Source organism: Falco punctatus, assembly GCF_963210335.1.
Source record: "Falco punctatus genome assembly, chromosome: 4".
In the NCBI taxonomy this organism is placed as follows: Eukaryota; Metazoa; Chordata; class Aves; order Falconiformes; family Falconidae; genus Falco; species Falco punctatus.
Genome location: NC_137583.1, coordinates 19,050,470 through 19,077,752, shown reverse-complemented (window position 1 = coordinate 19,077,752; position 27,283 = coordinate 19,050,470). Strand labels below are relative to the sequence as shown.

The window sequence follows — 27,283 nt, the reverse complement described above, 5'->3', positions numbered from 1 at the left end:
TTTAGTTACTGTGCCAGCGTATTCAGTAAAGCCCTGTCCACTTCCAGCTACTCTGTTCTGGTTAGGATTTTGTTTCTGAAAATTGATCATATTGGCAGACAGTCTTAGTCTTGTTGATGAGGTGAGTAATTAACCATGAGAGGAGGGAAGGAAGACTGAATTAATGCCATGGTGCTGCCGAGGCAAGGACAATAATGATGATGATTATAATAATAATAATAAACGATTAAAATAGTAGTACAAATTCTAATACAATTGATAATAAAATGTTCAGGTTTTCTTTAATTGGAAAACAATACAATTCTGATAAGATAACGCATCAAAAATCTCCAGCTTCACCCTCTGCAGTGAGCAATAAAGAGAATCTGAGACTTTTGAGTTATCCCTGTGATAAAAGAGGCAGCAGCCTGCCAGCGCTGGGTGGGACCTGCCCCAGCACCCAGTGCAGGGTGTCCCTGCAGCCCCACCGGTGAGGTGGCCTCAGGGGCACTGCATGGGGCTGTGCATCACCTGTCCCTGCAGCCCGGGAAGCGGACAGGGACTGGCATGGCCCTGTGGTGGCTGGGGTGACCTACTGACATGAATAAAATCAAATAGATGTTTACCCCTCCACTTAGAAGGGAAAGGACAGGGCTGTGCGCTTTCAGTTTGGGCTCAGTTTGAGATTTACTTGCTCTGAGTTTCTTTAATTATCCCTTGTGGCAAAATGTCAGGAGAGTGCAGCCTTGAAACAGAAAGTAAGAAACAAAAGAAGATGGAAAGAAGACTTTAGTTTCCTTTACCAATGCTTTTTAGGGCTGCTTCATGTGATAGAGCTGCCACACCACCTACAAGATCCAAAAATCCAATCTGGAGCTTACATTCAACTTCAGAAACAGCCACTCCTTCTCGGAGACTCCCAGAGAGGATGATCTTTCAAGAGCTGTGCGAGTAACAGCAGGGTACTAGGATGCCCTGATCATAAACTGGAGGAAATTAATTCAAAACAGGCAAAAGGAAAAAAAAATATTACCTATCAGTAAACAGTACATGAAATGCCAACAGATCCCGCTGCTCTCTCACCAGCCCCAATTACTATCATGGATTTATTTCATGGAGGCCATTTCCTACAGTCACAAAAGCCAGGACAGAAATACAGACCTAAAAGAAAACTTGGTAGAAAAGAAAACAGTGGTGGAAGGAGTATTTGGAAGATCCAATCTAGAAACAGACCCTGGGGGCTCAGGCACGGCTCTCCGAGAGGATGCATGGCCGTACCCTGCACCCTGACTATTATGTTTTTGCTGCAGTTAACACTTGTTTCTGAAACTGTGAAGTTTCTGTGAAAATCTGGTGATTTATCTTGGTGCTTATCAGCTGAGGGCTCCTGAGACCCGGCGCCAAGCTCTGACACTAAGTGATGGGGAGCACAGGTCCCTGGGTAGGCAGCTCTAAACCATCCCGTGAACATGCAGCAAAAGCTTTTTTTTTTTTTTTGGTGAATGTTGCTGTTGTATTTGTTGAGAGCATGAATTATGTCCAGTCCCTAATGTGAATGACGATGTCTAATGCAATAGGGACATTTGAATAATACATAAAGATAGAAATAATACATAAAACACAAAAACCCCCTTTCATAGCGCTTGGTCCCCCGTCCTGCAAAGTCCATTACAACTCCAAAGTGTAAGTGAACAACATAAAAATCACACTGAAGCCTTCAATACTTTTTTAAGCATTCTTAAAACCAGCTTTTTTTTTTCCTGCTTTACATCTTACTTTTTATAGTTAAAAGTAATTTTAAAGCAAAAAAGAGCATAAACAATATACACTGACTCTTGACACTCCATTGCTTTTTTAAACTAGAATAATAAAAATTTGCAAATGAACAAAAGAGTGGGAGGAAGATATCTGATTTACAATGTTTTTGAGATAAAGAACACTATAAAAAAAGATCAATGTGAATAATAAAGCATTGTTAACTGAGTCATGACATTTCTATTCTCAGTGAAGATTTGAACAGTAGAGCTCTGCAAATGAGCACCTTGTGCCATTTTCAAAGTGGGAGGAAGACATATAATTATAATTTTTAAAGTGAAGAGAATTTTAAAAAATCTCTGTGAAAAAGTTTATTGAAAAACATATCGACATATCAATATGACATAAATTACTTTAATTTTATTAAACTAGGAGGGGGGAAAGCCTCTTTTTGAAGACTGGCTGCAGAAAGCATTCCTTGAAAAGAATTTTCTTTATTAAAAACTCTTTTGCTAAGATGAAACAGCACTGAATGTCAGCACTACCGTATATTTATTCTGTAACTCTTCCAACAGCTGAGATCTATAAAAGAAACATATTTTCAAAACAGTTTTAACCTCCATTGTCTTGATCATTCGTATTAACATTTTTCATGTCACCTATTGAAATCCCTTAAAGGAACCTTTTATTCAGTCAAAATTAATGAAGCCATTTTCTTAAACAGACTCCAAAAAGTAAAAGGGACATAATGTGCCGCATTTTATTTGACATACATTTTCTGCCATTTCACTTATTTGTGTGTTGAAAGCAAAACTTCGTATTTATGCTATCAAATCTGCAGAGAAAAGTGATTTTGAGAGCGAAAAGAACTAACTCTCCTCATGCTGTGTGTGTGCAATTTAAATCCACAGTGAAAATACAGCATTGATCAGATTACTCCAGTTGAGTCATTTAGTGCTTTGGCATTCCTGAAGTTAGGGCCCAGCTGTGAAATCATAGTTGGGGCCAAACTTTGCTGTTAGGTGAGTGCACATGGCTCCCATTTTCTTCAAAGGGAACGACACACATGGCCAATATTTAACTTTCACCTCTTCTATTCTTCAGCTAGCAAAGCCAGAACCGATGGACTATATGCAGGCAATTTCATAGAATTAAGAATATAATCAAGATTTCCCAGGACTTACTAGTATATTTGGGCTATATAATTCAATACACCTGAAAGTGTACCTGCTCAGCATATTCTGAAAATCAGGCCATCTCGAATGTCTTAGTTTAAGCAGGTAAAATCATAAATCACTTTGAGTATTTTGGCCATTGGATCCTTACAAACAGGGTGTAGGATGCCTCTCCAAAATCCAAAGCTCCAGTTTCTGGGTTGCCTGAGATGCCTGGAAGACTTGGCACATCCCAACCGTTTTGGATACTGCATTTGCACACATATGTCCCCAGCCATTACCATTAAGGGATGACTTGAAGCCAGTGCAGAGGCCTCTCTGCAGCAGCGGTCCCCTCCAGAAAGTCTAGATTCTGGTTCTGCAGATGCCCTGCGATGGACTGGCCTGCTGGGATGGCCCACGAGACCTTGAGGTGTAAGTGCCACAGAGAGAAAAAAGGATGCATCCCAAAATCTAGCTGCCCCATGGTATACGCAGATCTTTTTTTCAACTCAAGGTCAAGTGGAAAACTTTCCTACCATCCTTGCTGACTCTCCTCTTCACTTTCCCCCGACTCCATCTGTTCCTCACCCATCTCCTTCGTTCTGCACTCGCCTCCCTCTTCTTCCTGTGTCCATCTGTTCCCTCCTTCCTCAGCACAAGTTGGGGAAGGGAAGTAAATTCAGTCATTCACTGAACAGATTTCAAGATGAACCCCCTCCCTCTCCAGTTCTAACTTCATTCATCATGGTAAAAATTATAATGAATAGAGATGTTGAAGGTGAAAATTTATTAAGGATTGTGTTGCTTTCTTATATCAAAAGCAGTTAAAGCTGCATATAAACATTGGCTTCATTCATTTTTGTTAATATATGGTATAATTAGTGAGAAATATTAGTGGAAGTGCTTGCTACGCAGTCCATCAACGCATGCCTGTCAGAGTTTAGGATCTGGGCCAAAATTTTTGCCAGTCCTGTGATAGATTTATAATAAGCCTATAGAAGGCTTTACAGTCAGCTGGGTCACTAATTCATGAAGTTAAAATGTATGCAATGAGGTCAAAAATTCACTATTGATAAAATAACCCCTCCCAGGATTGCACCATTAGTTTTGTTACTGCAACAGCAAAAAAAGGTAAACCCAAAGCTCCTGTGAATTACCAGTCCATCATCATAAATCAGAAGAGAAGCACTTGCACAAGTTCATGATGTCATGTGAAGCCCAATATATATTTATAGCCTTGTGCACTGTTTCCTTATGACAGAAATAAGCAGTCTCTAGATCCCCTGTATCCTTATGCCTGAGCTCAGCAAAATGTAGTGGGCATGAAACCATGGAAGTACCCGTGATACATCAGTCTAGAGCAGCTTGTTTCAGGTCATCTGTGATGCCCCCTCTCCCTCGGACCTCGCCCATGTGGATGAGAGCAGTTCCCATGGAGTTTGCTCCATCTGCTGTAGGGATAGTCCCACACCCCCTCCTGCTTTGCTTCCCTAACCCTGGAGGAGAGAAGGAAGGAAGATTTAAGCCTTCAAGCCCTACACGTGAAGTGGGTTGCCTGGCAAGGACAGCAGAGGTGGAGGAGCTCAGTAATCATGCGGGGACCTGCACTTGCCATCACAAGAACCTTGGCCATCCTGTCCACCACGATGGCAAAGACATAGAGGTTGGAGCGTGGGCTGCAGTTTCCTCTGATGTCCTTTGCTGATGATTTAGGAACCTCTTCTAAGGTGTCTGGGGTGTTTGGGCATGAATGATACCTCACATTTCATCGCAGACCTCCCAGCCCTCAAATTTTCTGTACCAATCTGAAACAGGAACTTCTGTTTCCAGTGATCCTCTTCCCCTCTTTTCAGATGAAACTTTCTCTCAGATGAAACTTTCAGCAATTTCTTTTATTTTTGGCTTCTTTTCCAGAAATGAGACAGAGGGTAACAGAAACAGTGTGCCATCCCAGTAACCTCCCCCTGCAAGGAAGCACACTTGCTTCTATTTGCCCCCAAAGCAACAACTCCTGAAGTCAACGGCTGTCACTAAGTGGCTGGGGGTGATAGATGTGCCAAACTACATTTATTTACATTATCCCTCTGCAATGTTGTTTTCTTCTTCCACCAAGACAGCTGCACCAGCTCCCTGCCTCTCCCAGCCCGCCCTGGGGTGACACCGAGCAGCGAGGACCATCCAGGTAAGCTGCTGGCCCAGCGCATGTGTCACATCGTGCAGATACTGCCGGCATCCCCTCCCATTGCTGCTGGCTCACAGACAATTACGTCCTTTAGACTGGCAAGGAAAAGTATTTTGTTTTTCTTTTTCCTTTTTCTTTTTTGAAACACAGCCATCTAACCTGGGTTTGGGTTTCATTTTACTATGAGTCTTTTCAAACCAAGTGAGTTCAGTTCAAGCCTTTATTCTTACAAGTTATGATCCATCAGGTCTGATGTAGCTCTGCCTGCTTCACCTCAGGACTGAATGGACATGGAACACAGCTCTTGCAGTGACGAGCATGTGATAGATTAAATAGACAGGTAGTGACGGCTGTTCATAGGATAACAAATGGCAGGAAAATCAGCCAGGCATTCCTTTGGTTCTTTTGCTGCACTGATACATGGAGACGTCTCACAGTAAAATTAAAGTTACACATCCTAAACTGGTAGAGTTTTCCATATGGTTCACCATTAAGCCCTGAGACTCCTTGCCACAGGGGTGTGAGGCAAAGGGCCACTGCCAGGATGGGTTGGAAACAAATGCCACCGGAGAGTAGAGCAACAGGTTCCCTTGTCCTTTGCTCATAGGGTGCATGTGAGCCCTGCATAGGGTGGTAGATCGGTTCTCCTCCTTCTCTTTCAGTGACAACTCCCCTTAATCAGTTGCTCCAAACAGCTTTTTGGCATTACCTGTACTGCTGCAGTCCCCATCCAGCAGAATAGAGCGCCTCTTATCCCCCTGTCCTTTGCCAAAAATGGGCTGAGAGCCCTCATATGCCACTATAGAAAAGCTAATTTTGAAAGAGTGCTAGGAAACTCCAGCCTCCTCTTCTCCAGGGCTGCAAGAGCCTGGTTTTTGCCTAAACCAATGAAGAAAAGTAGAGGTAGGGGACCTACCATAAGTGCCAGTCTTGGTATCACTGCTCCTTGCTGTTAACCAGAAGGATCTGGGGCTGGCATCAGTGGGAAGTAAGTGATTTGCTGTGTGCTTTCATTAATTTAGACACCATAGTCAGCCACCTGAATCACCCAACAAAACAAAACAACAGGGAAAAAAAACAAATTTCGTGTGAGTATTGAGACTCTATCTTTAATAAAAACATGGGTGAGTAATCCTGGTCTTCTACTGCGACAACCAAGGCAAGCCCCAGCTTCCCTGTATGAGGAAGAAAGTTGCTATTTCATAATACTATTTAAAAATGGTACATTGTGGGGGTTTACCTCTAGCTGTCTCTGCCTAACAGTCTAACACTGAATAATCTGAGCTTTCTTCATCATGATACACTTATTTTTCCCTTTTCAATCACTACAGTGGATGATTTTTACACATTAAAAACACAGATATTTGTGGATATCTGAAGCTGAACACAGGCTCTTAAAAGACAGTAACAAAGTTTGACCCTCTGCCCATCTCTAATTGTAATTTAAGGGGTTTCTTAAATTCTCATTTAACAGTAATCATAAATAATATCAGTTGTACATAATATATTTTTAAAGCCTATTTGGCTCCAGTTACTTGTTCCAAACTCTCAACCTCCTACTGTTCCATGCAGCAACAAACTATAAAGAAAAAATAAGTGCAAACCACTCTTTTTTTTTTATGCTGGTCTAGCATAATCTTTATTTCTTTAGACACTTTGTGCAAACATGAAATTGATAAAAGACATAATGTAGATGGACCCATAGCTGAACTGAAGGTAATTGCATAAAAATGAAATGGAGACCTATAATTGTACACTGCTTTAGCCTCTATCGCACTGTTTTCTGGAAGCAACGATCTCGCTTGTCATAGCAAGTTGCTTGTTATGGTGATTGCATGAAGGCTTGATCTAGCTGTACAAGACAAGTATAACATTACTGAAAGGGAGCTTTTCAAACTAAAAGTCTGACACTAGAATGTACTGTATTTTCAAAGATGTAGTATGCTTTAACAAACAGAAGAGTCCTTGAATGACAGCTTTTGTTACCCTTTTGTTTGATGGTGCTGTATTGAAAAATTCAGGTTATGTCTATGCCTTTCTATTTCTGGTTTTGATTTCTCTTCAACAGCACTTCAAGAATAAAAATTGACTCGAAGCATGAATAGTAGGAGTCGGTGGATACAGTAAATGTTAGTCTGGCATTTACTGATTACTTCCGTCTGATTTTTTTTGTCTCGTTTGTTGAGTGCTTAAATGCATTCTGTGGGCCATTGTATTGTTGCAGAAATGGGGAATTCAACAGATATTTTGCAGTTTAAAATATATCCTGTTTAAAGTTTTGGGCCAGTTTTGAAAGTGGAAAATGACAGAAATTGTCTTTCCTGCCTAGGCCTTTTCAATATGGTCTGTGTGCATTCAGCTGCTCAACCTGTGTGTAGCTCTCGGTCTGGACAAACAAGATCCATTTGTAAGGTTGGCACAGGTGGGACATGTGTCTTTTGGACTCGCAGATCAATTATTATCCAATAAATCCAATGCGTAAGTGGGACATTGCTTCCTCCAGAGCTCTGCTACTTCAATTAGCACAACTTTTCCTGGAGACAGTATGTTATTGAATGAAAGTGCAGGAAAACTTATATATGTCATTGATTTATAAACACTGGAAAACAGTGGTTACTGTACATGCAAGTAAATCCAAAATGCACAGATTTTCACCTTTTGGACTCAAAAGGCTGGCCAAGCAGTCATAAATGAGGGAAAAAAGCTATATTACTTACTGTGGGGGGGAAACTATCAACAAATTATCACAGATGGGCAAAATCAGACACACTTTGCCCAGGATGCTGGTTTCCTATGACCAAGTGTACAATCTCTTGGCAAGCATCGCTGTGCTTTGCACTGCTGGTTCACACCCAAGCGAGCCACCACCTCTCCTGTCTTTCCCAAGTATCACTTGGGTCTTTCCTTCATCATAATGCTCACAAAACCTGACAATTATAGGTTTCTGAGACTCCTCTCTGTGCCACTGCAGTCTTACTATCTCTTCTCCACTTTTCTCTATCCCACCAGTTGCTCCCTGCCTAAGGCCAACCTGTAAACTCTCCAGGACAGGGAAAAACACATTGCCTTCATCGCAGACTTTGTCATTACTACAAGTCCAAAATCAAGCCAAACCACATTTTTTAAAGCAGTCATTTAAAGTCCCTCAGCCTCTCCTCATAGATTAGATGCTCCAGACCCCTCACCAGCTTGGTGGCCTTCACTGGACGTGCTTGGTTGCTTGCTTCACTTCACCTTGGTTGCTTCACTGGACCAGTTAGACCTCAGAACCTTGCTTCCCCCAGTTTGGACCCCAATAGTCCCAGTGGTTTTTCACCTAACTTGCAATCCACCCATCCCATCCATATTTCCGATATCCTTCTTTTGGCCATGAGGATACTATGGGACAAAACCGCAGTCTCATCAAGGCTTCACACTCTATCAATCTTTTCTTGCCTTTTCTTTAATATGTCAGGGGTCAAAGGTACCTGAAAGACAAGAGATATGCAGGGTCTCTTTTCTGGCTCCTTGCAGCAGAGCACAGACTAACCGCTTCAGAGCACTTACGGTTCCTCTCAGAAAGTAATGTTTGCAAAACTGAGGTGTTTGTAAAGATTGATTTTCTGTATACAGCTCAAGAGCAAGCATGCCACAAGATTTAAGTAAGATAAAAAGTGAGGCTGTGCTTGATGTGAGGTGCAGGAGTTAATCAGCTGTAGATAAGAATTGATGAGGTTTTATCATCCCAGCCACAGAGAGAATGACTGTGTTTCTTGGCCTCTTGATCACTTTGGAGAGTAAGTGAAACTATCTATCAACCCATGTTTATCTGTGCCTGAGAAGTTCTTCAAGAATAAATTGAGCTCAGAATTCTTCTTAACCTTTCCCCTAGTTGGGTCTTAAAATTAAGCTCTCCCTCTGGTTTTTGAGTTGCCTCTCTGGCACGCTGACAGCATGTGAAATATCCCATCTTCTAGTTGACTTCCAGGGCAACAACACAAGCGTGGATGGAGTTATGAAATAATGAATCTGGACATTAAACAGAGACCATCTGGCTTGCTTCGCTGCAAGATTATGAGCCATGGCGAGCTGGCACATCTGCATCTAGGTACCACCTACACACACATTGTTGGCTGTAGATTCAGGGAAATAGAGCTGCTGTTGAAAAATAACAAGATAATTGTTTTGCCTTCTTTTATATCACGAATTGAAGTTAGGATATCATGCTGGAAATAGATGTCAACTGAGGCAATAGTTCTATTCTCTCTCCTAACCTGATCCCACCCAGTGGAAGTGAATTATTGCTGAGCCTGTCAGTCCACTGGGTTTAAGAGAAAACCTCAGAATGCAAGTTCACAAATACTTCTACTATGAATAAACTTCACTGGCTAAGGAGATTGAAATCATTAGGTAAGTAGGGTTAGGCCTTGGAAGTAAACAGCTACAGGTTTGAAAATTCTACATATGTTATTCTTTCAGATCTCTGTCTTAGTATCACAAACAAGTCTTTTTTTTTTTTTTCCTAATCCCACCAGATAATCAGCTTACAAATGAAAAACATACAGACGAAAAGCCTATGAAAGGTATTGTTATGAGTTCTGTCGCAGAATTCAGCATCACAGACACTTCATCAAAGGGTACCAAAAATGAGAAGAAATTGTCAGATGTGAGCACATCATCCATTGCTTCCCTGGAGAAATGCAGAGAATTCACTTACATTGAAGATGACGCATCAGTACATCAGAGAGACAGTGACGGTATGTTTTATAAAACAGATCACATTTATGCTGATTTCTAAATAATGCCCATTGCAAAAGCACTACGTGTATCTAACTTGAAATAAATGCTTACATACTGAACAGGAGGCTCAAGAACATAGCCAAAAGCAGCATTAAGTTGCCCTGCAGACATTTTTGTGGTAGATGAGAATCTGTAGAAGATGATCTTAAATTGCCAGTGATATTAAAGTCATAGAAGAGAAGTTTAGAGCTTATTGTGCAACAGAGCCCTTGAACTTTTCTAATGAGTGTTTGCACAGAGGTACTGGTGTCAGTATTAGATAAACAGAGTAACTCACATGGACACATTTAAAAGCATCTTTACTGTACATCACAGGCTCTGTGTTGAAACATTACTTTGTTATTAAAATCTTGTGCTTTTTCCCAGATGAAACTCTAAAAATCATATCTATTCTCTCCAGATTACATAAGCACCATTATGGTTAACACATTCAGGAAAAAATCTGTTATTAGAAAACAGATTTTTGGAAAGAAAAAAAATTGAAAGATCCTTCATTGATATATAGTTTTGAATTTCACCTCTCATGTCTATGTATAAGAAGGAAATTTCATAAACATATCTAAAGACAATAGTCTTAATTACACCAATAGCAGAGACGGTTGCTTTTGCTGTCAGCGCTGCAGCAGCTGCTGTGGTGGCTGAACAGATGCTGTGTTTGGTGGTCAGCATAATCTATGGACTTGTATAGGCAGTTCTTGTATGGACCGTTACATCCAGCCCTGCCGTTCTGCTGACCCATCACTAAATCCTTCCTCTGCTGACTACACCACAAAACTCACGTGGGTCAGGATGAGGAGCTCTCTTCACACTCTGCCCTGTGGCTGCAGCAAACTGTCTGTGATGACTGGCCCAGGCGGATACACGTGGATAGGGCTCCCGGGTAGGTTGGTGTGCTCTGCATTTTGAAAAAGCCTATTTGAAAACAAAGCTTTATGAAAGGCAGTTACAAACAAAAATTGCAGCAGAAGCCAAATATTTTAAGTGTATTTTCACAAATGAACATTGCTAAAACATAATCTGCACTGGGGCTAATAATCCAAGCTGCTTTACCTTTTCCAAAAAGGAGCTGATCCTTTTTATTGTGTAAAAGCACAAGTTAAAGGGCTGAATATCTGTATTTTATTTTTTTTAAGAGTTTCAGAGCCAACAGTATAACCAAGTGTTAAGGAACAGAATGGGTTGTGAACACTCACTACAGACCAAGAGGCCTGACGCCCACTAATCTAAATAATATAACACCCTTGATTTTAATGGAATTATGCTGAGAACCAGCTATTCCCAGTTATTCTGGTGGGTGTGAAAAAGACGGCTTCTGTGAAGCATTGTTTAAGTTTCTTGTGTGCCTTTTGCAATAATGGATTAGTATGTTATATCCAATGGAGCTGGCATCTAGCATGTGCATCATTTCACAGTTCCTAAATTAAGAATTTCTAAATACAGATCAACACAATAAACTGCCCTGCTCTCCAGGAACCAATACCATCATGTTGTATCACTGATCCTGTAATACAAGGGGCGACTCTGATACATCTATCAGAATAAATTTCATTTCAGTAAAGGATCTGAAGTATTTATTGCATTTAGAGAACTTGTCTCCTAGTCCAGACGCTGTCTATTTTCTGAGTTTGCTGACTATCTGATCAGGCCCCTCAGTCATTACTGGCACACAGGTGTGTACCATGTGATGTAAATAACAGATTTCATACTCCTTAAAAAAGCTAAAAGTGAAGGAAATTAACAAAAAAAAACCCAATCTGTGCTCAATTAATAATGTTAAGGGCTGGATGGAAGCCAAGGAAACCAAAGGACGCCAGATTTGTGGTTGTCTCTGCATACTCTGCTCACTACTCTGACAAGATACTGCTTATTCCACATACGCCAGGCCAAATCCTGTTCACGGGTACGTGGAGAACCTCTGAAGGCACAGCAATAGCCAAGGAAATCAGCGATTACGTTGTCCCCTGGGCTCAGAGAGGCTCAGAACCAAAGCCCGTGGATCTCGCTGAGGGTGACCACGGTGGCTTCAGCCAGCATCGAGCCACGTTTCCTCAGGGCATCACCACCATGAGCAGAGGTGATGCCCTAAGATGACAGCCACAAAACAAGAGCAGGAAAATTTAGAGATGAGACAGGCTAACGACATTATCAGAAGTTCTTCTTTTGTACTAATTAATCTACTAATGTAGAGAATGAAAGCTGAGGTCGTTGTTCTCACTGAGATAAATGCTGTTTCACAAACAGCAGGGAAAACAGAAGAGAAAACAGGAGATTGCATCTTCTTTTATGCAGTTTGTGGGTAATTTATTTTCAAATATATAAATGAATGCATAGGAATGGATGTTTAATTGCTAATATCTATTATTTATATACATTACCCCACTTAAAACAGGACAAAAAAGCCTCACACATGCAGATTTTTTGAAATGTCTTACATCCATTATCACAGTTCATGGTGTGTGCTCTGATGGGAATTTAAAAGCATCTTTACTGCACATCACAGGCTCTGTGCTGAAACATTACTTTATTATTAAAATCTTGTGCTTTTTGTGTGCTCTCTTTCCTGGATGAAACCCTAAGAATCATATCTATTCTCTCCAGATTACATAAGCACCATTATGGTTAACACATTCAGGAAAAAAACTTGTTATTAAAAAACAGATCTTTGGAGAGAAGAAAAAAAATTGAAAGATCCTTAATTGATATATAATTTTGAATTTCACCTCCCACATCTATGTATAGGAAGGAAATTTCATAAACATAACATATCTAAAAAGAATAGTCTTAATTACTCCAAGGACTACTGGGTAAAATGATTACATTTTCTACAGAGTAAATTTCATACAATTAAATGCAGCAGTGTCACCTTATAAAACGTTTCAATTTTATAATTATTTCAGTTCATTTAGTCAGAAAAAAATATAAGCATGAATTTACTAAGTATCACCAAAATCTAGTCATCCTTATTCTACAGAACTGACTTAGAAGTTAGTTGTGCTTGTCTGAACTTAAATAGATCTTGACATATTTAAATAAGTATTAAAATTGATAACATTGGTGATGATATGCTATTTAGAAAGAAGCTCAATCACATGCTATTTATTCTTGCTACCTGCTTTAAGTGACTTTTTTTTTTTTTAAAGAAGCTGGAATTTTTTTTTATTTTGTTTTTCATCAGGAAAGCTTTCTTAAAAAGAAAAAAAAAAAAAAAAAAAAAAAAAAAAGCATAATTCTGAAAACTTCCTGGCAGTGAACTTTATGTTACGTGAGATAGAAAATGCCACAACAGAACCAATGCAGTTGCATGAGTTCACAGTTAGTCATCCTAGGGCAAGAAATGTGGTTATAACCATATGCTTTCCTGAAAGAACCAATGAAAAGGCATTCATATTGTTGAAGGCATTTTTCCTTTCCAAAAACAAGGAGAGGCAAAAAAAAAATTGAAAGGTCTGGGTCTTTGCGCTCCAACTGGATTCACACAGTCAGAATCTCACACCTGCTCCGAGCCCTGCCGCAGCCGGAGGCAGCCGCCCCAGATGCTGCGGTTTGCACGGCGCAGAGTTAAGGAGTTGATTTCTGAGGGGAACAAATATAACACCAAGTTTTTGTCACGGTGACCAAGTTTTCAGGAATATTCACTGGCTCCAGACACACATGCTAGATGATACTATTTAGCAAACTTTTGTCTCCTTACAAAAAATTAAGAAGTCGGAAAACGAAGAGGCAAGAAACCCGTGTTGGTGGGGAAGTGGAAGGACCCTGGGCTGAGAATCGATCAGCACACTGCCCTCTGCCAGCGCCGTTCTCCAGCCTTGCTTTTCCTCCCTGCCTTTGGTGAGGCAATCTAGCTGTCATTAAAGATTCTAACTGAAAAAGACTACCTATAGAAATCGAACTATAAGCAGACAAATTCTCCCCACGTGTGTGGGGTTTTGGTCTTGTTCGTAAGATCATTATCCAGACGCCGTATCAGATTCACGCACCTGGGATGCACAAACCCATCCATCCAGCCTGACCATGTGGAAAAGGAAGGGGAAAACAACCTGCAGAGCCCGAGGGCCTGATCCGCTCACCACAAAATCTTTGGGTGTTCAGACAGTGACTTCCGGCAAGGTTCGATTCAGACCGCACCAGACTTACAGCACAGAAAGGATTCAGTTCTGAACTCTTCATCTGCAGGCAAAACCACACCTGAAAGCTGGGGTATTTTTAGGGTTGAGGTTGTTTTTAGGCTGGTGTTGGTTTTTCTTTTACCTTCCTAGAAAGACAGGAGTGGCCTGATGACTTCTATCTTTAATTGTAAACTCTTTGGAAAAAGAAAATAAGCTCCAGTGTGCTGTGCGTAGGTCAGGCAGCACGTGCGGCACCACAAAGCAGCAGTACCTCCCAACTCCTGCAAGGCTGCAAACCCCACAGAGCAGCCCTGCTGCGTGAGGCACACTCCTCTGCTGAAATGTGTAGTCCCAGCTCTTTAAGATTATAGAATCTTGGAGTCATTTAGGTGGGAAAAAACCTTTAAGATCATAAAGTCCAACTGTAAGGTTGGTTCAGAGGACTGCTTCCTCTGAACTTCACTGCCACAGAATATTTTCATTCAAATTATTTTCATGCCGCTGTTTTTTTCCACAACAAACAACATCATAGAAATTAAATCCTTTCGTTTGACTCTATGGAAGTAGTTCTCCTCAAGGTATTTTTAGCCTACCCTGTGTGCTGCCTTGCATCTCATGTCTGTGTAGTCACACTAGCCTAAACCCGGGTAACAAAGCACGCCCTGTTTCTTACGTCTTGCTGCTTTTCCTTTCTCTTAGATGAATGCGCGACACTTATCCTGGCCTGCTTGTTCTGCCAGTTTTGGGACTTTCTTATAATGCTGCCTGATACCTGTGAACATTGGCTGACAGATACCTGTTGTCCATCCAATAGATACTACCAGACCTCTGACGAAGACCACGCCAACAACGACTGCAACTGTGACTGTGACATTGATTGCAGCCTTTTTGAGTCCTGCCATGAGACTGGTGAATGCCTGGAACTTGCCATGGAGATTTCTGAAGTCTGTTATCGCTAATAGGAAAATGACAAAATTCCTCAACGCTACCTGACAGTAAACTGACAGAGTACGAAGGAGTTTGTTTTGATTTTTTTTTAAGGATAACAAAACCCAGATTGTTTACCAACCATGACTATGTGCATCGTGCTGCTCCCACCCTGGGAGTCCGTGTATCTGTACCATTCTGGTTGTACGGTTTCACAAATTGCTGAAACCAATAAATGCAAAAAGAAAGGGTCTTCTCCTTTGCCATAGACGACAACAGAATTCCTAAGTGCCAAGCATGCTCGATGCTTTACCACTGTCAATCCAAGGCTTTTATAAACCTCTAATTGCTTTAAACATGGATTTCCCCATTCATAAACACAGGACAAATTAGGACATTATTTTAGGACTAATATATATTAGTTCATCTTCCTAATGGGTTCATACCTAAACATGTATTACACATTGTTGGTTATTATTAATAATGTATGATATAGCATCATTTTATAATTAAAAATTTATTTATTCAATCTCTTAAAACACACTTATATGCTCAGTTTAGGTAGAAAAGAAAATTAAATTAATTAGAAACCATGCTAGCAGTAATTACAGCAAATGTCTCTAAAAATCTCCAGTGAAATTTGTAGAGGAAGCATTTTAACAGGGTAGTGCAATTCGACAGTGTATTAATGTGCGTGCCTATGGTTATGTAATAACAGGTTATGCCTATTGTTCATTAGTTATAGGAAAGGGCTCCTTAAGTGTAATTAGCCTAAATGGGAATTTACTGCACACTTTCAGAGGAGAAATACCCCGTGGATAGCCAGTAACTCCTTTGCCTGATTTTCATTTGTAAGATTTCTGCAAGCAGCAGAATATTGCCACCTATTCTAGTGGAAACAGGCATCCCCACCTGTGCACAAAAGATTACAAAATGACAGTATCTATCCTGGTTGTGCTTTCAGACTCCCTCTATCTCTTTTCTGATGGCAGGTCTGATTAATAAAAAGGAAATACATATCGCACATTACACATATGACAACAAAAGCATGTAAACTCAGCTGCCTGAGGGTGCAGAACGCACGCGTTAAGTACAGAGGAAAATACAGAGTTGCTTGCTCACATTAGATATTTATAGACTAACACCAAAGACAGTGTTTGCTTTGTATAGACTGTACAACTTCTCCTCAAAACCCCACTGATCTCAGTGCAGAAGTGCCAAGGGAATCCCAAACAAGAATCCTGGACAAGATGCTGGACAATCCATTGCTGGAAAATGCATTGCTGAAATCATTGATGCCACTTCTTTAATAACCTGAGCTTTACATCTGTCGTCCTGACACATTAATATGTAATGGAAACAAAAATTCATGTGAATTTTCTTTCCCCTCCCCCCCCCCCCCTCCCCCCCCCGGAAAATTCATGTTTTCAAGAAATCAGAAAGTAAGAAGTAGGTAATGATCTTTGTGCAGGTATCTTACAAAGCTTAGAGACCTAAGGACAACAGACCTTAGAAATGCAGTAAGCAGCCCAGCATACCTTGTTTCTGTGCCCCTTCCAGGACATCAGTGGGGAAGAAAAGAGGATTGCTCATTTTAATTACAACATCATGTTGTGACTTGTAACCACCTAAAAGAACAAAGTCATTAGTCTTTAATTGCCACACCTGCATTAGCCTGCCAGCCGGGCTGGACCCAAACCCCAAAGCACTAACCATCGCCATCCAGGAGGCACTAGTTTTGCTCACCCTGGGCTGGGCATACTGAGTTTTCATGCTCCAGTGTGTGCCCTCCCACAGGTAAAGCATTTAAGAGTCAGAAAAGGGGAAAACTTGCCCCAAGTACCATTTCTTAGAGAAGCACTAGTAGAGATGCGCACTGGCAGTCCTTGCTCTTGATGCTGGAGTGCAAAAGGGGAGTTTTCACCTGCGCTGGCTGGAAGGAGCCCAGGAGAGGAAACCAGAGGGTGGCATACCCCAGAATGCTGCCAGTGAGGGACATTGGTCTTGCAAGCCAGGATGTCTTGTTCCAGCTCTGAACCTGCCGGGTAATGCACATTGACCATACTAGGATCACCCATTGCAAGTGAGGTCTCTATGCATCAGTTGTGGAGCTGAATTAAGGATTGCTGGCACAAATTTTTTTTCCAACTCTTTTCCTAGGAATCATTATTCAAAAGAGCGCTTTTTTTTGTTTGTTTGTTTGTTTTTTTCCATGTTGTAACCCCTAAGTTGGCAAACTGAGGTCATGTCTACTGCAGGGCGTGGGTAAGGTCAAAGACAGAATCACAATGATCACGGCCACAGCCATGGCTAGACAGGATGTCCCAGCAGCTTGAACTGCGTCACACTGTGGGATATACTGAGAGCTGCTGTTGTAGTGAATGGCGGTGTTTTAATTAATGCAGCAATATCTCCTTGCTTAAAGTGTACAATGGCACATTGCTCGGTTTCCTGTTTTAAGAAGTAGATTTTTAGAGGCATTCTGTACGAGCAATGAAACCTCGAAAAAGGTGTTATTTCATAAACACAGTAGAAGCAGCAGCTTAGGATGACATTGTTTTCCATCATAAAATTGTTAATTGCAACATTGTATTTTCATGACACACAGGAATCCTTTCCATACATTGACACCAGAGAAAGTAAGTCAGAATTTTCCAGTAGCTATTCCAGAAACTGGGTTTCTCTTTGCATAGCCATCCTATTCCCACATCAAATTGACTTCCTAAGCCAGAGAAATACCTGTTTATCAGATCTGAACACAGGTAGACATTCCAGTGAAACAGAAATATTTGGAACAATTCACGGCTGTCTCTGTATTTTTTATTTACTGGGAAGAAAGGTCTGAGTGCATGAGTAGGAGGCGTTTGGGTGGATGGCTGTTCTGAACATGTTGGACTCAGCTGTGCTCCCAGAGAGATGTCAGCTCCACAGCATGTGAAACCAGCTCCTCAGAACAACAAATAGAAGTTCCCACTTTGCAAATGGGAACATCGCTCCGACACGACGCCTCTCCTCAGCACCATAAATGCACTGACAGATTGTTGGGGGAAGAGAGAGACAGAGATAATAACGAAGAGCTATATTGCTGCCTTCCACACGAAGGGACCATGGGATGCTCTCTAAGGATCTCCTCTTGGAAATGACCCGGCAGTCTCATCCTTGAGAGGAAAATATCTTTTCACCTCCTTTCACTGCGTTCTTGGGACACAATACAAATTAGGATGTAAACTCTTCACAGCAGAAATTTTCATTTGCTGTATCTTGTACTGCACACAGAAGTCTGAACGTGAAAGGCCACAGGGTGCTTCCAAAAGGTTAAAGACCAGTTATCTGAAAGGAAATGAAATTCTCTTACTGAACACGAGCACTTCTATAATGTCATTCTGGTGCCTTACTCTCCATGTACATTACAAGTTCCTTTAGCTATGGGGCTAAAAAACCCTAGCCCATGTACACCCCCAAATACAAGGATGGAGCACATTGTATGATCTCCTTTGACTTTCTTCTGCTTCCTAGAGCATTTTGATCATTTGTACTCTCTTAAGCAATCACAACCAGAATGACCAACATCCAAATGTCAAGACAACGCACAACTCTGCCTTAACTCCAGTGCTGCTTAGGGATTCAGGCTGACTGCTACAGCTGAGCTCTAGAAGACTTTGGTTCTCAGGAAGAAAAAAACCAAACAGGAACAATTAAGATGTTCACAATTGTATTTCTTCCATTGTTATGCTTGTACAATATCAAAAACTGTTGAATAGTGTTGGTCTAAGAATGTACGTATCTATTAAATTTTTCTTTTAGTTAAATGAAATGGGTGGTTCCAGTGCTTTAACCTTCATCTACGTCAAGCTATATTTTAGGCCTCTTAAATGCAAGGTAAGTCTCCTATTATGCAAGAAAATAAGTTTACCAAACAGACCGGGATTTCCAGGCACTCTTCCACTATAATTCATAGTAACTAAGTATTAAACATGATTAATAATCTATCATTCCTGTGGTTAAAGAAAAAAAAAGGGGGGGTGGGGAGGTGGTTGCTATTGAGAAATTGCACTTTCTCTTAGCAGACTTCATATAATTGCACAATGGAACAATTCTATGGAATTCATTATTCTGTTGGTAACAATCTAGATTTCCTTAACATTGCACATGAACAGGAATCATTGCCATCTGATGCATGTTCCATGGCCTGTGCAAAATGAGTTGGTGGGTGCAAGCCAATTCATAATGGATGTGTGCCCATATCACAAAAAACACCATTATAATTGGTACCCTTAGGAAAAATGCCAAGGTCTGAGTGTAAACAGAGCACTTTCTGTCCCAAGAGCAAGTTCTTCTGTGGTCAGAGTTGAAGCAGAATAGAAAGAGCAATGCTGAACTGCATCTGCTGCCTCTGTAAAGGGCTTCACTCTCCTGAGGTAGCAGCTGGCAACTCAGATCCTCTTTAACATAAGGAGAAAATTCATTCTTAAGGGACACAGTATTGTGCCTCTTCCCCCCACAGCCATCAAAGTCATCATGGAGGTTGCACAAGCATAAAATGAAACAGAGCCAGTCATCATTACAGAATGCAATTTGTCCTATCCCTAAGTGTATCCAGGGGAAAAAAAATCTATTGTCACTGAATAAAAAGTGTATATTCATCAATCCCCATTTGAAATCTAAGAAATCTACAAATCAGAAAATGCTGAAAGTCACTGACTTACCATCTCCTAGTGACTTCCAGTGGTGAGCCACCATTCTCCTTTATTGAAGGGGGACTGCGGACTTCCAACACGCCAAGTCACAGGCCACGAACGTACCTTGCTTGTAAAAGAAAAAGCAAAAGAAGATGTCTCATGGACAGTCTGTTGATGGCCTGCCTGAGCACAGCAGTTTAAGTGACAAAGTAATATTGGGAAAGTCTGATTGCTTATTGGATAAACTTGCAGCTGAAGCATTCATTCATGTGCTTGTGCCACGGTATATTAAAATGACCATAGTACAAAAAGAGAGAGAGGAAAAAAACCCACTTTATACAAGCACACAAGAAAATCACCATCAATATCATTAAAATGCAGACTCTATTTATATTGCCAGTTTTGCCATAGTTTCTGCAAGGTAAAAAATACTGCCAGAGAACAGTGAAGAAAATATTATTGGATCAACTGTATAAAAAGCATGAGTGATTCCATTAGCAATCACAGTTGAGAAAAGACATGATTTAAATCAAATCTAAATATGATAAGATTATACAGCTGAGGTGACATGTCCATTTTAGAAAACACACAGGGCAGGGACAGAAGAAACAAAACAAAAGTAGAATTTCAGTTTTATGCTGTAAAACATGTTCCATCTTACACAGCATTTAAAAATCTGATGGAAGCACCCTGTTAGCTCCTCTACTTTTATACTCTACTTGTTCTAGGTACATGACCTAGTGTGTAGTTAATTTACAGGGACACCCTTTGTTCATCTTTATTGCAGCATATTTGCATCCTTCATCTGCTCAGAGAGTCAATGTGCCTCCCCACGTGGTACAGCCATCACAGACACACAAACTCTTCTACTCAGGAAACAGGAAAGCTGCCCACAGTTCCAGCTCCTAAAAACTTCTGGGGTGTTGTAAATGTGTCCTTGCTCCACATGGAGGGTGAGGTAAAATGTGCCGAGGGTCGGCGTTAAATTGGACAGTCAATTGTTTAAAATAACAGGATTGGGTTTTCTAATCCGTTCTCTTTTGACACAGGAGAGCTCACCCTGCACTTCATGAAACTTTTCCTCAAAAAACATAGCCAGAAAAATCTCTCTCCAAGAAGCATTTTTTGGATAGTACAGTGTCCAACAAAGTCTGCTGTATCTTTATATAAGAAGAGACAGGTAAAGGATTAAGAAACAGAAAGAGACGGGGTTGCTTTGGGTAATGTAACTGATAGCAGTTGTTCCTAGCTCGTGATCTCCAATTGCTCCCTGGAACAGTTTTCTCCTGTCAAGGTAATCTTTGTGATTTCTGATGCACCAGAGGCAAATGAGCCATGGTATGAAAGCAAGACAAGCATCAGCGGGCCTTTGCCCCAGCTCCTGGAGATTTCTGCTTTCTCATGCGCTGCCCACTCGTGTCCTAGTTTGCATCCAGATGGTCTCCGAAATAAGTTTCATTTCTAAGGGTTTTCAACACAGTTCAAAATCAGGAGTGGAGAAGGACATGCATCAATATTCATCTTCTGAAAGATATAATCAAATATTAATCTATTTTAAACCCCTTGATTTTACTATGCATTTCAATTTTTCCTATAAACTATAACCCATACACGCTATAAAGTCATCACGGAGAGGGGAAGCTGGAAAAATCCAGCTACCTTTCCAAATGGAAATCAGAAGATATATTTTTAGCTACATTAAGCCAACTGCATGCAGCTCTGCACACTTATGTAATTCCAACATAAAAATAATCCATAATATTCCAGAGGAACAAATCCAATTCTTAGTCATATAAATTTTCATATAAGTCCATCAAAACCGATTCCAAAAATGTCTCCGTCTCTCTGAGCGCTAGAGTTGGAACAAAAGAGCGAGTTCTTTAAAATGCCTTTGGAGCTTCCAGGGATGTTAAATCTAATTGCCCTTAGCATAGCACTGATCCACAAAGGTTTAAGTCATGGAAAATATATTTTACCTTTATACAAGATATACTACGCAAAGTTTATCATGGCATAGTAAAGTCAGATCTAACTTACTTCATGCAGATTTCAGACGACAGAAATTAACCTTTGATGCCTCACTTGGACTAACCAGGACAGAAAAATGTGTCTTCTCATTGCAGACGCACACTATCAAATTAAGTTATATGACACAGTGCAATATGATATGATAAAATATCAATTTGTGCACCTGAGTGTGTATGTGTACATAGAAATCCCTGTTTAGACTCGCAGGTGTTTATAGCAATGACTCTATGTTCCAAGAAGCAAGAAAGGATGGAGAGTTGGCAAAGATTGTGACAGAAATCTTCTTAAGACAAAGTCAGGACCAACATTATATGTTAATACCTTTAGAAGCTGCATAATTATCAGAGCTAAGGTTGAGCAGGAGTTTTCCACGAAAAAGGTTCATGACAGAGCGATCACTTGCTAAAGCAGACCCTGCAACATCACAGGCAAGGTAGCGTTGGGAACTGCTCATTTCCCTGGAGGAGCTCCATGGGGCTTTGGCAGCCTGCGGGAAGAAGAAAGACCCAGGGACTTGCCTGGGAACCTGGGAAGTCCTTGATATTTAGGTCAATTATCTGCTCCATTTTATTAAAATATAAAATAAGTGCTAGAACAGAAACCTTCCATTTTTTCCCAGAATTAGTTTTCTTTGATGATCCTTCTAAGTGAGTTCTTCCGTTTTTCAACATCTATCTGACCTCATGTTTTTCATCAAACTCCAGCATCCCTGGTACAATAAAACCCCCTATCTTTGCCTGCAATGGCTCTGTCACAACCAGTGTTTTATGGGCATGGGAGGAGACTATGTCTGACCCAGAGAGCTTCTAATTTTAAAGGCAAAGGAGAGAGAAATACAAGGCTGTACGGTCTGCAAACAGGAAAGCAGAACAAAGGGACCAAGGGTGGGTTTTTTCCTCCGAGAACTGTATTTTTCAGCTAGAAATCTGATCTGCAGCAAGGGGGGCCAAGGGACAAGCCGTGTTTATAGCACAGCCAAGGACGCTGTTCCCTCAGTTCAGTCCCCCAGTGCACTCAATGCTCCCAAGCTGCATCTGCTCTATAAAGGCCCAAGAAAACTTAAGCAGCCTTAAAAAGAAAAAAAAATTTTGCAATGGCACGTCTTCTTAACCAGCATCATGGAAAAGTCACGCTGCTCTGCATATAGCCTTCAGGATTGTGTCTGTAACACTTGAAATCCTGCCCAAGTCTGGCTTCGCTCGCACTAACAGGTACTCTATGTGCTTCTGCATCTTTTCCTACAAGCAAATGTTGCAACTTTCCTATTGCGACAGCTGTAATAGGCATTCACTTTACTCTGTTTTTCCTTAACACTCCTGATTCCTTTTATATCTAGTTGGGAATACACTCAAGCGCTAATGGCACTTGTTCAGCCATCCAGAGAAGGCGCAGCATCGCCTTTTTAGCTATTTGTATTTCTTCATTTTGGAAATCTGAACTTTGCCGAGATCCAAATGCCTGATATTTAACTTAGATCCATCCCTCTTAAGGTCAGAAGGCACCATTTAAATTATCTGGCAACACGAGATCGGCATCTACTTGGAGAAAGGAGGTTTTAAATCAGTCATTCCTTCCTCTTACTTCTGTTTGGGCAGTAAGAGGATTCCAGGTGCCAGATAATTAAGTCACCACTGACAGATGAGACAGGTGATAGACCTGCATCCATATGCTATCACTTCTAGTTTGGTAACCTCAAGGGATGTGGCTCACACTGCATGATAGTCATCTACAGCTGCTGGTGTTTGCTAATCGGCCAGCACAGGCTCCTTCTGCCACTGCCTGATGGAAAAGTCCTGAGGGGTTGAGCAGAAATGTAGTTTTTAAGGCTCCAAAAACATCATTTCATGGAAAAGGACCTGCTCTGGGGTTTCAGACCGTAAGCGCTTTCTACTGTCAGCCCTATGGCATGGTTCAAGGCATAGGGAACAGCATCAGTGCAGTCCTGCACAATGGCAAAGAGCCTGAAATGCCTCGCAAGCCACTTCCAAGTCTTTGAATCCATGTGTGAAAAATGGCTTGAATGGTATAAGAAGAAATGGCATTAATAAACCCTATAAACCCCTTGGTAAGGCAAAGCAAGGAGAGCTGCAGGGGAGCTAAGGGAGAGCGGCAACAGCCAAAAAAAATCAGAAACTCCTTCAGCAAAACAGGGAGAGAGACATACCACCACCCAGGCAGGTCTGACATAAGGGTTTTGAACAGGAGCCTTCAAAGTTTTATTACTAGGCTCCTTTTTGTAAGGCAGGGCACAGCAAATACTCCATTTAAGGCTTCTGTGGAGTAGAACCAGAAATATCCAGCCTTGCAAATACCCTCACCAGCCAAGTGCGGAGCCGAGACATGCAAAATGAGCGCCCGTCAGCTCGGTGCCAGCACAACAGAAGGCAGAAGTGCTTCAAGGAACTTGTGACAGGTTCTCTGGATGCACCAATTCGAGACGGGCCAATGCCTGCTCAAAATGTGCAAACTCTCACACTCCTTGGCATGACCGCGAAGCCAAAATGCACATTTTTTAAAAGGATTCAGAGAAAACACGACCAAAGGGACAGGAATGCAGAAGAATTTGGCAATGGGAAGCAGATGCTTCCTAGGGAGGAGACAGGACTTAGTTTGAAAAAGGTTTGAGGGAAACTTTATATATAGCAATGAAGTTGGTGAAGTCTATTTTATTGCAGAATATCCAATTTACAGGGAGGACTGTACCCTGAATGGGCACACCTAGGAAAACAACTCTGTGAAGGTTCACTCAGGGGAGTGAGGTAACTTCAGTGGTATAAATATCGGTGTCCTGGCTTACCTACAGCAGCCGCTGCTGGCAGTCGCTGCAGCCATCCATCACGGCACGGGTTACCCAGCTTTTGTCACTCACTGCACTCTAACAGCCCCTCTGAAGCCCTGGGGGTGACGTACCAGGGACTCCTACGGCGAGAGGGTGAGCTGCTGTGCAGGGCTGGAGACAGAGAACAAGAGGGGAACAAAATGGACGTAAGGCGCAGAAGTACAGAGAGTCAAGGGGAACTCCAGGGTGGCTGGCAAGAAAGAGAAGCATGACGGTCAGTTTTGAGGAGGCAGGTGGTACAGTCCAGGCTTGCTCCTGGCTAGCAGGGTATAGTTTTTTGCTGACCTTTATCTGAGAACTGTGATGGTGCCAAGCACTGGAACGGAAAGAAAATGAAGGGCAGGCTGACTTGTGATGGATGGAGTTACTGACCTAAAAGAGAGGGAACAGCAGGTTTGAAGGGAAAGGACCCAGGACAGAGTAGAAAGTCCTACAAGAGAAAGAAGAGAAAGAACATCTGTATTCTCCTTTGTTGCACTAAAAAAAAAAAGGGCTTGGCTCCATCCAAAGGGATCTTACTTTCCTTTCTTCTCATAGGCAAGTATGAAATACATTATTCCAAATGGACCCAAATGGACCTCAGTTACCTCTTGAGCTGAGCCTTTGCATCCTTCAGTTAAAAAACAAACAAACAAAACAACAACAAAAAAAAAAACGCCACAAACCAAAACCTTACACTTCTGGTTCTCTGAGCTTCACTCCCTTTCATACTGGTGTTAATTTTATTTTTCAGGCTGAACAAGATCACTCCTCATTCACATCTTAGGGCCTCCTCATAAAATTAACCTGGGAAAGCAAGACAATTGGACTGAAATTTTTTGGACTTGCCTTGGCTTTGGAACACTCCTAAAAATCTCATGTTTCCTTGGAATAACTCCCCCTTTGACCAAACTAAACCTGCTGTATTTCCACTCAGTGTCACAAGATCGTACCTCCCTCCAGCGGGACCAGAGAGTTTCCTTCCTATAAAGCTGGGTTTAACGGCCAGCTGCACTCCCGAGGCTTCAGCAACAGCCTGCAGCCTCCAGCACACCACATGCCAGAAACCAGCATCTACACGGGCTCACAAAGGCTGTAAAACATCTTGTGCAGAGTGGGGGAAAAAAAAAAAAAAAAACAAATGCCAAAGAGCTTTGCCAAACACTTTCTGCCTTGTTTGCACCCATGCCAAATGCTTTGCAGTTTTTATGCAAGGGGCATCAGAAAGCCACCCCGCAGCAGCCCCAGGAAGCAGGACAACCTTCAGAGAAGGTCTGGGGCAGAACTCGTGCCACCAAGGGACTGCAGTAGTTTTGAGATGTCTGCAGAGGGATTAGGCTGTTTGATGCCCTGGGGGAGAAAACTTTCATCTCAGGCACAATTTAATTCCAGTCCTGCCACAGAATCCATTTGCAACCCTGCTGACACACACCAGACTCCTGCCTCAGTTTCCCCGTCCAGAAAAAATGTTAGTGTGTGCTTCACACAGCTGTCTTGACATCCACTTCTGAATCACATAATTTGGAAAACAAGAAGCAGAGAAACAGGAAAATAGAGGACATGAGCTATCATATTTTTGGAGAGGACAAGCTTCTGCAGTGGTTTGGCATTGCTGCCCACACTGTCCTGTAGGGACCTATGAGACAAACTCTTCTCCACACCTAACAGGAATCTTTGGCTTCAAGCGAAGAAGTTTTTCCCAATCTGGGATGTAGGAAGAGGGCCTTACAGGTAAGAAGTTTCTTTTTGCCCGGAAGAAACAAAGCTTGGAGAGAAAGTGAACCGGGTGAGAGCTAACTTAGGCTGTGCCCTTTGCTTCTTTGAAAGGAGCTGAGAGGAGCTGCATTCGCCTGCTGCAGAGAGAGAAGAGACAGTTTTAAGCCCAGAAATTTTTAAGCAGTAGAGAAAAGCCAGTGTCCTGGTTGGGGTGGATGATCAGGAGCTTACAACATAGGAAGGCAACAATAACACAAGAGAATTGCTGGGAGAAGGCACAGACAGGGATACAGGATACTCTGGGCTTCAGGCAGCCAGCCTTTAATTCCTAACTTTGATGCAGTTTTATTATTTCTCTATATAACCATTTGTTTAACCAACCTCAAACCTCCAACTCTTAGTTCCCCTTCCAACACAACAGAAATACTCAGTTTTCAAGGGGAAACACAAAGCACAAAGGTATTGTCATATCTCAGAGCAACCTTAGTGTCCCCTCCAAAAGCACAGGCAAAGGCGGGTCCCAAACCACTGCCCTCACAGCTCTGCCTAAATCTGTCCTTTGCAAAGGACAGCTGATGCTGACTTAAATGCAGCTGTGCCTTATCCTTGGCTCCTGCAAGCTGGCATCCACATGCTGAAGTAAGGGTCCCTGCTAACAGCTGCCATGGGAGGACCCAGTCCTCCCCATCCGAAGAAGTTGCAGAGGATGCACCAGCATCCTGAGGGCACAGGATGGATGCTCCCGGCCACCCCACAACTGAAGGGAGATCCCTCCCCAGCACTTGCCCTCATCCCGCACATCATCTCCCTCTCTTTGTGCAGGCACCAGTGCAGAACCTGCCCCCGTAATGAGATCCGGGACCGTCGCTTCTGACATGGGACTGACTTTTGTCAAAACCTATCATTACAACTCTGTTTCCCCACTGTTTTGAACCTTCTTACGTACAACATTGAAGCCTCAGATTTGTCAAAACATGCAAAGGTGCTGCCAGAGGCTGAGCAACTCATTTTAGTCCCTTTACAAAGCCATTTTAAAGAAAGAAACAACATGTCAGGGCGATGCCAACAACTGACTGTACCAACAAGGAGAGATTTGACGTACTTCTCTATGCTGCAGTGACTGTTATAATAAAAGACAGCAGTGCATTAGTGAA

The 27,283-nt window shown here is 41.8% G+C and overlaps 1 protein-coding gene across 1 annotated transcript in view; it reads left to right on the top strand.

Moving 5' to 3' along the window:
* Positions 1-19,881, top strand: part of MDFIC2 (MyoD family inhibitor domain containing 2) — an 82,271-nt gene extending 62,390 nt beyond the window's left edge. Inside the window, exons 2-4 of the mRNA XM_080383152.1 lie at positions 5,005-5,073; positions 9,588-9,809; positions 14,661-19,881. Coding sequence (XP_080239278.1) covers positions 5,005-5,073; positions 9,588-9,809; positions 14,661-14,920 — 551 coding nt within the window. The 3' untranslated portion in view covers positions 14,921-19,881. The remainder of the gene's footprint in view (positions 1-5,004; positions 5,074-9,587; positions 9,810-14,660) is intronic.
* Positions 19,882-27,283: the final 7,402 nt, after the last annotated feature.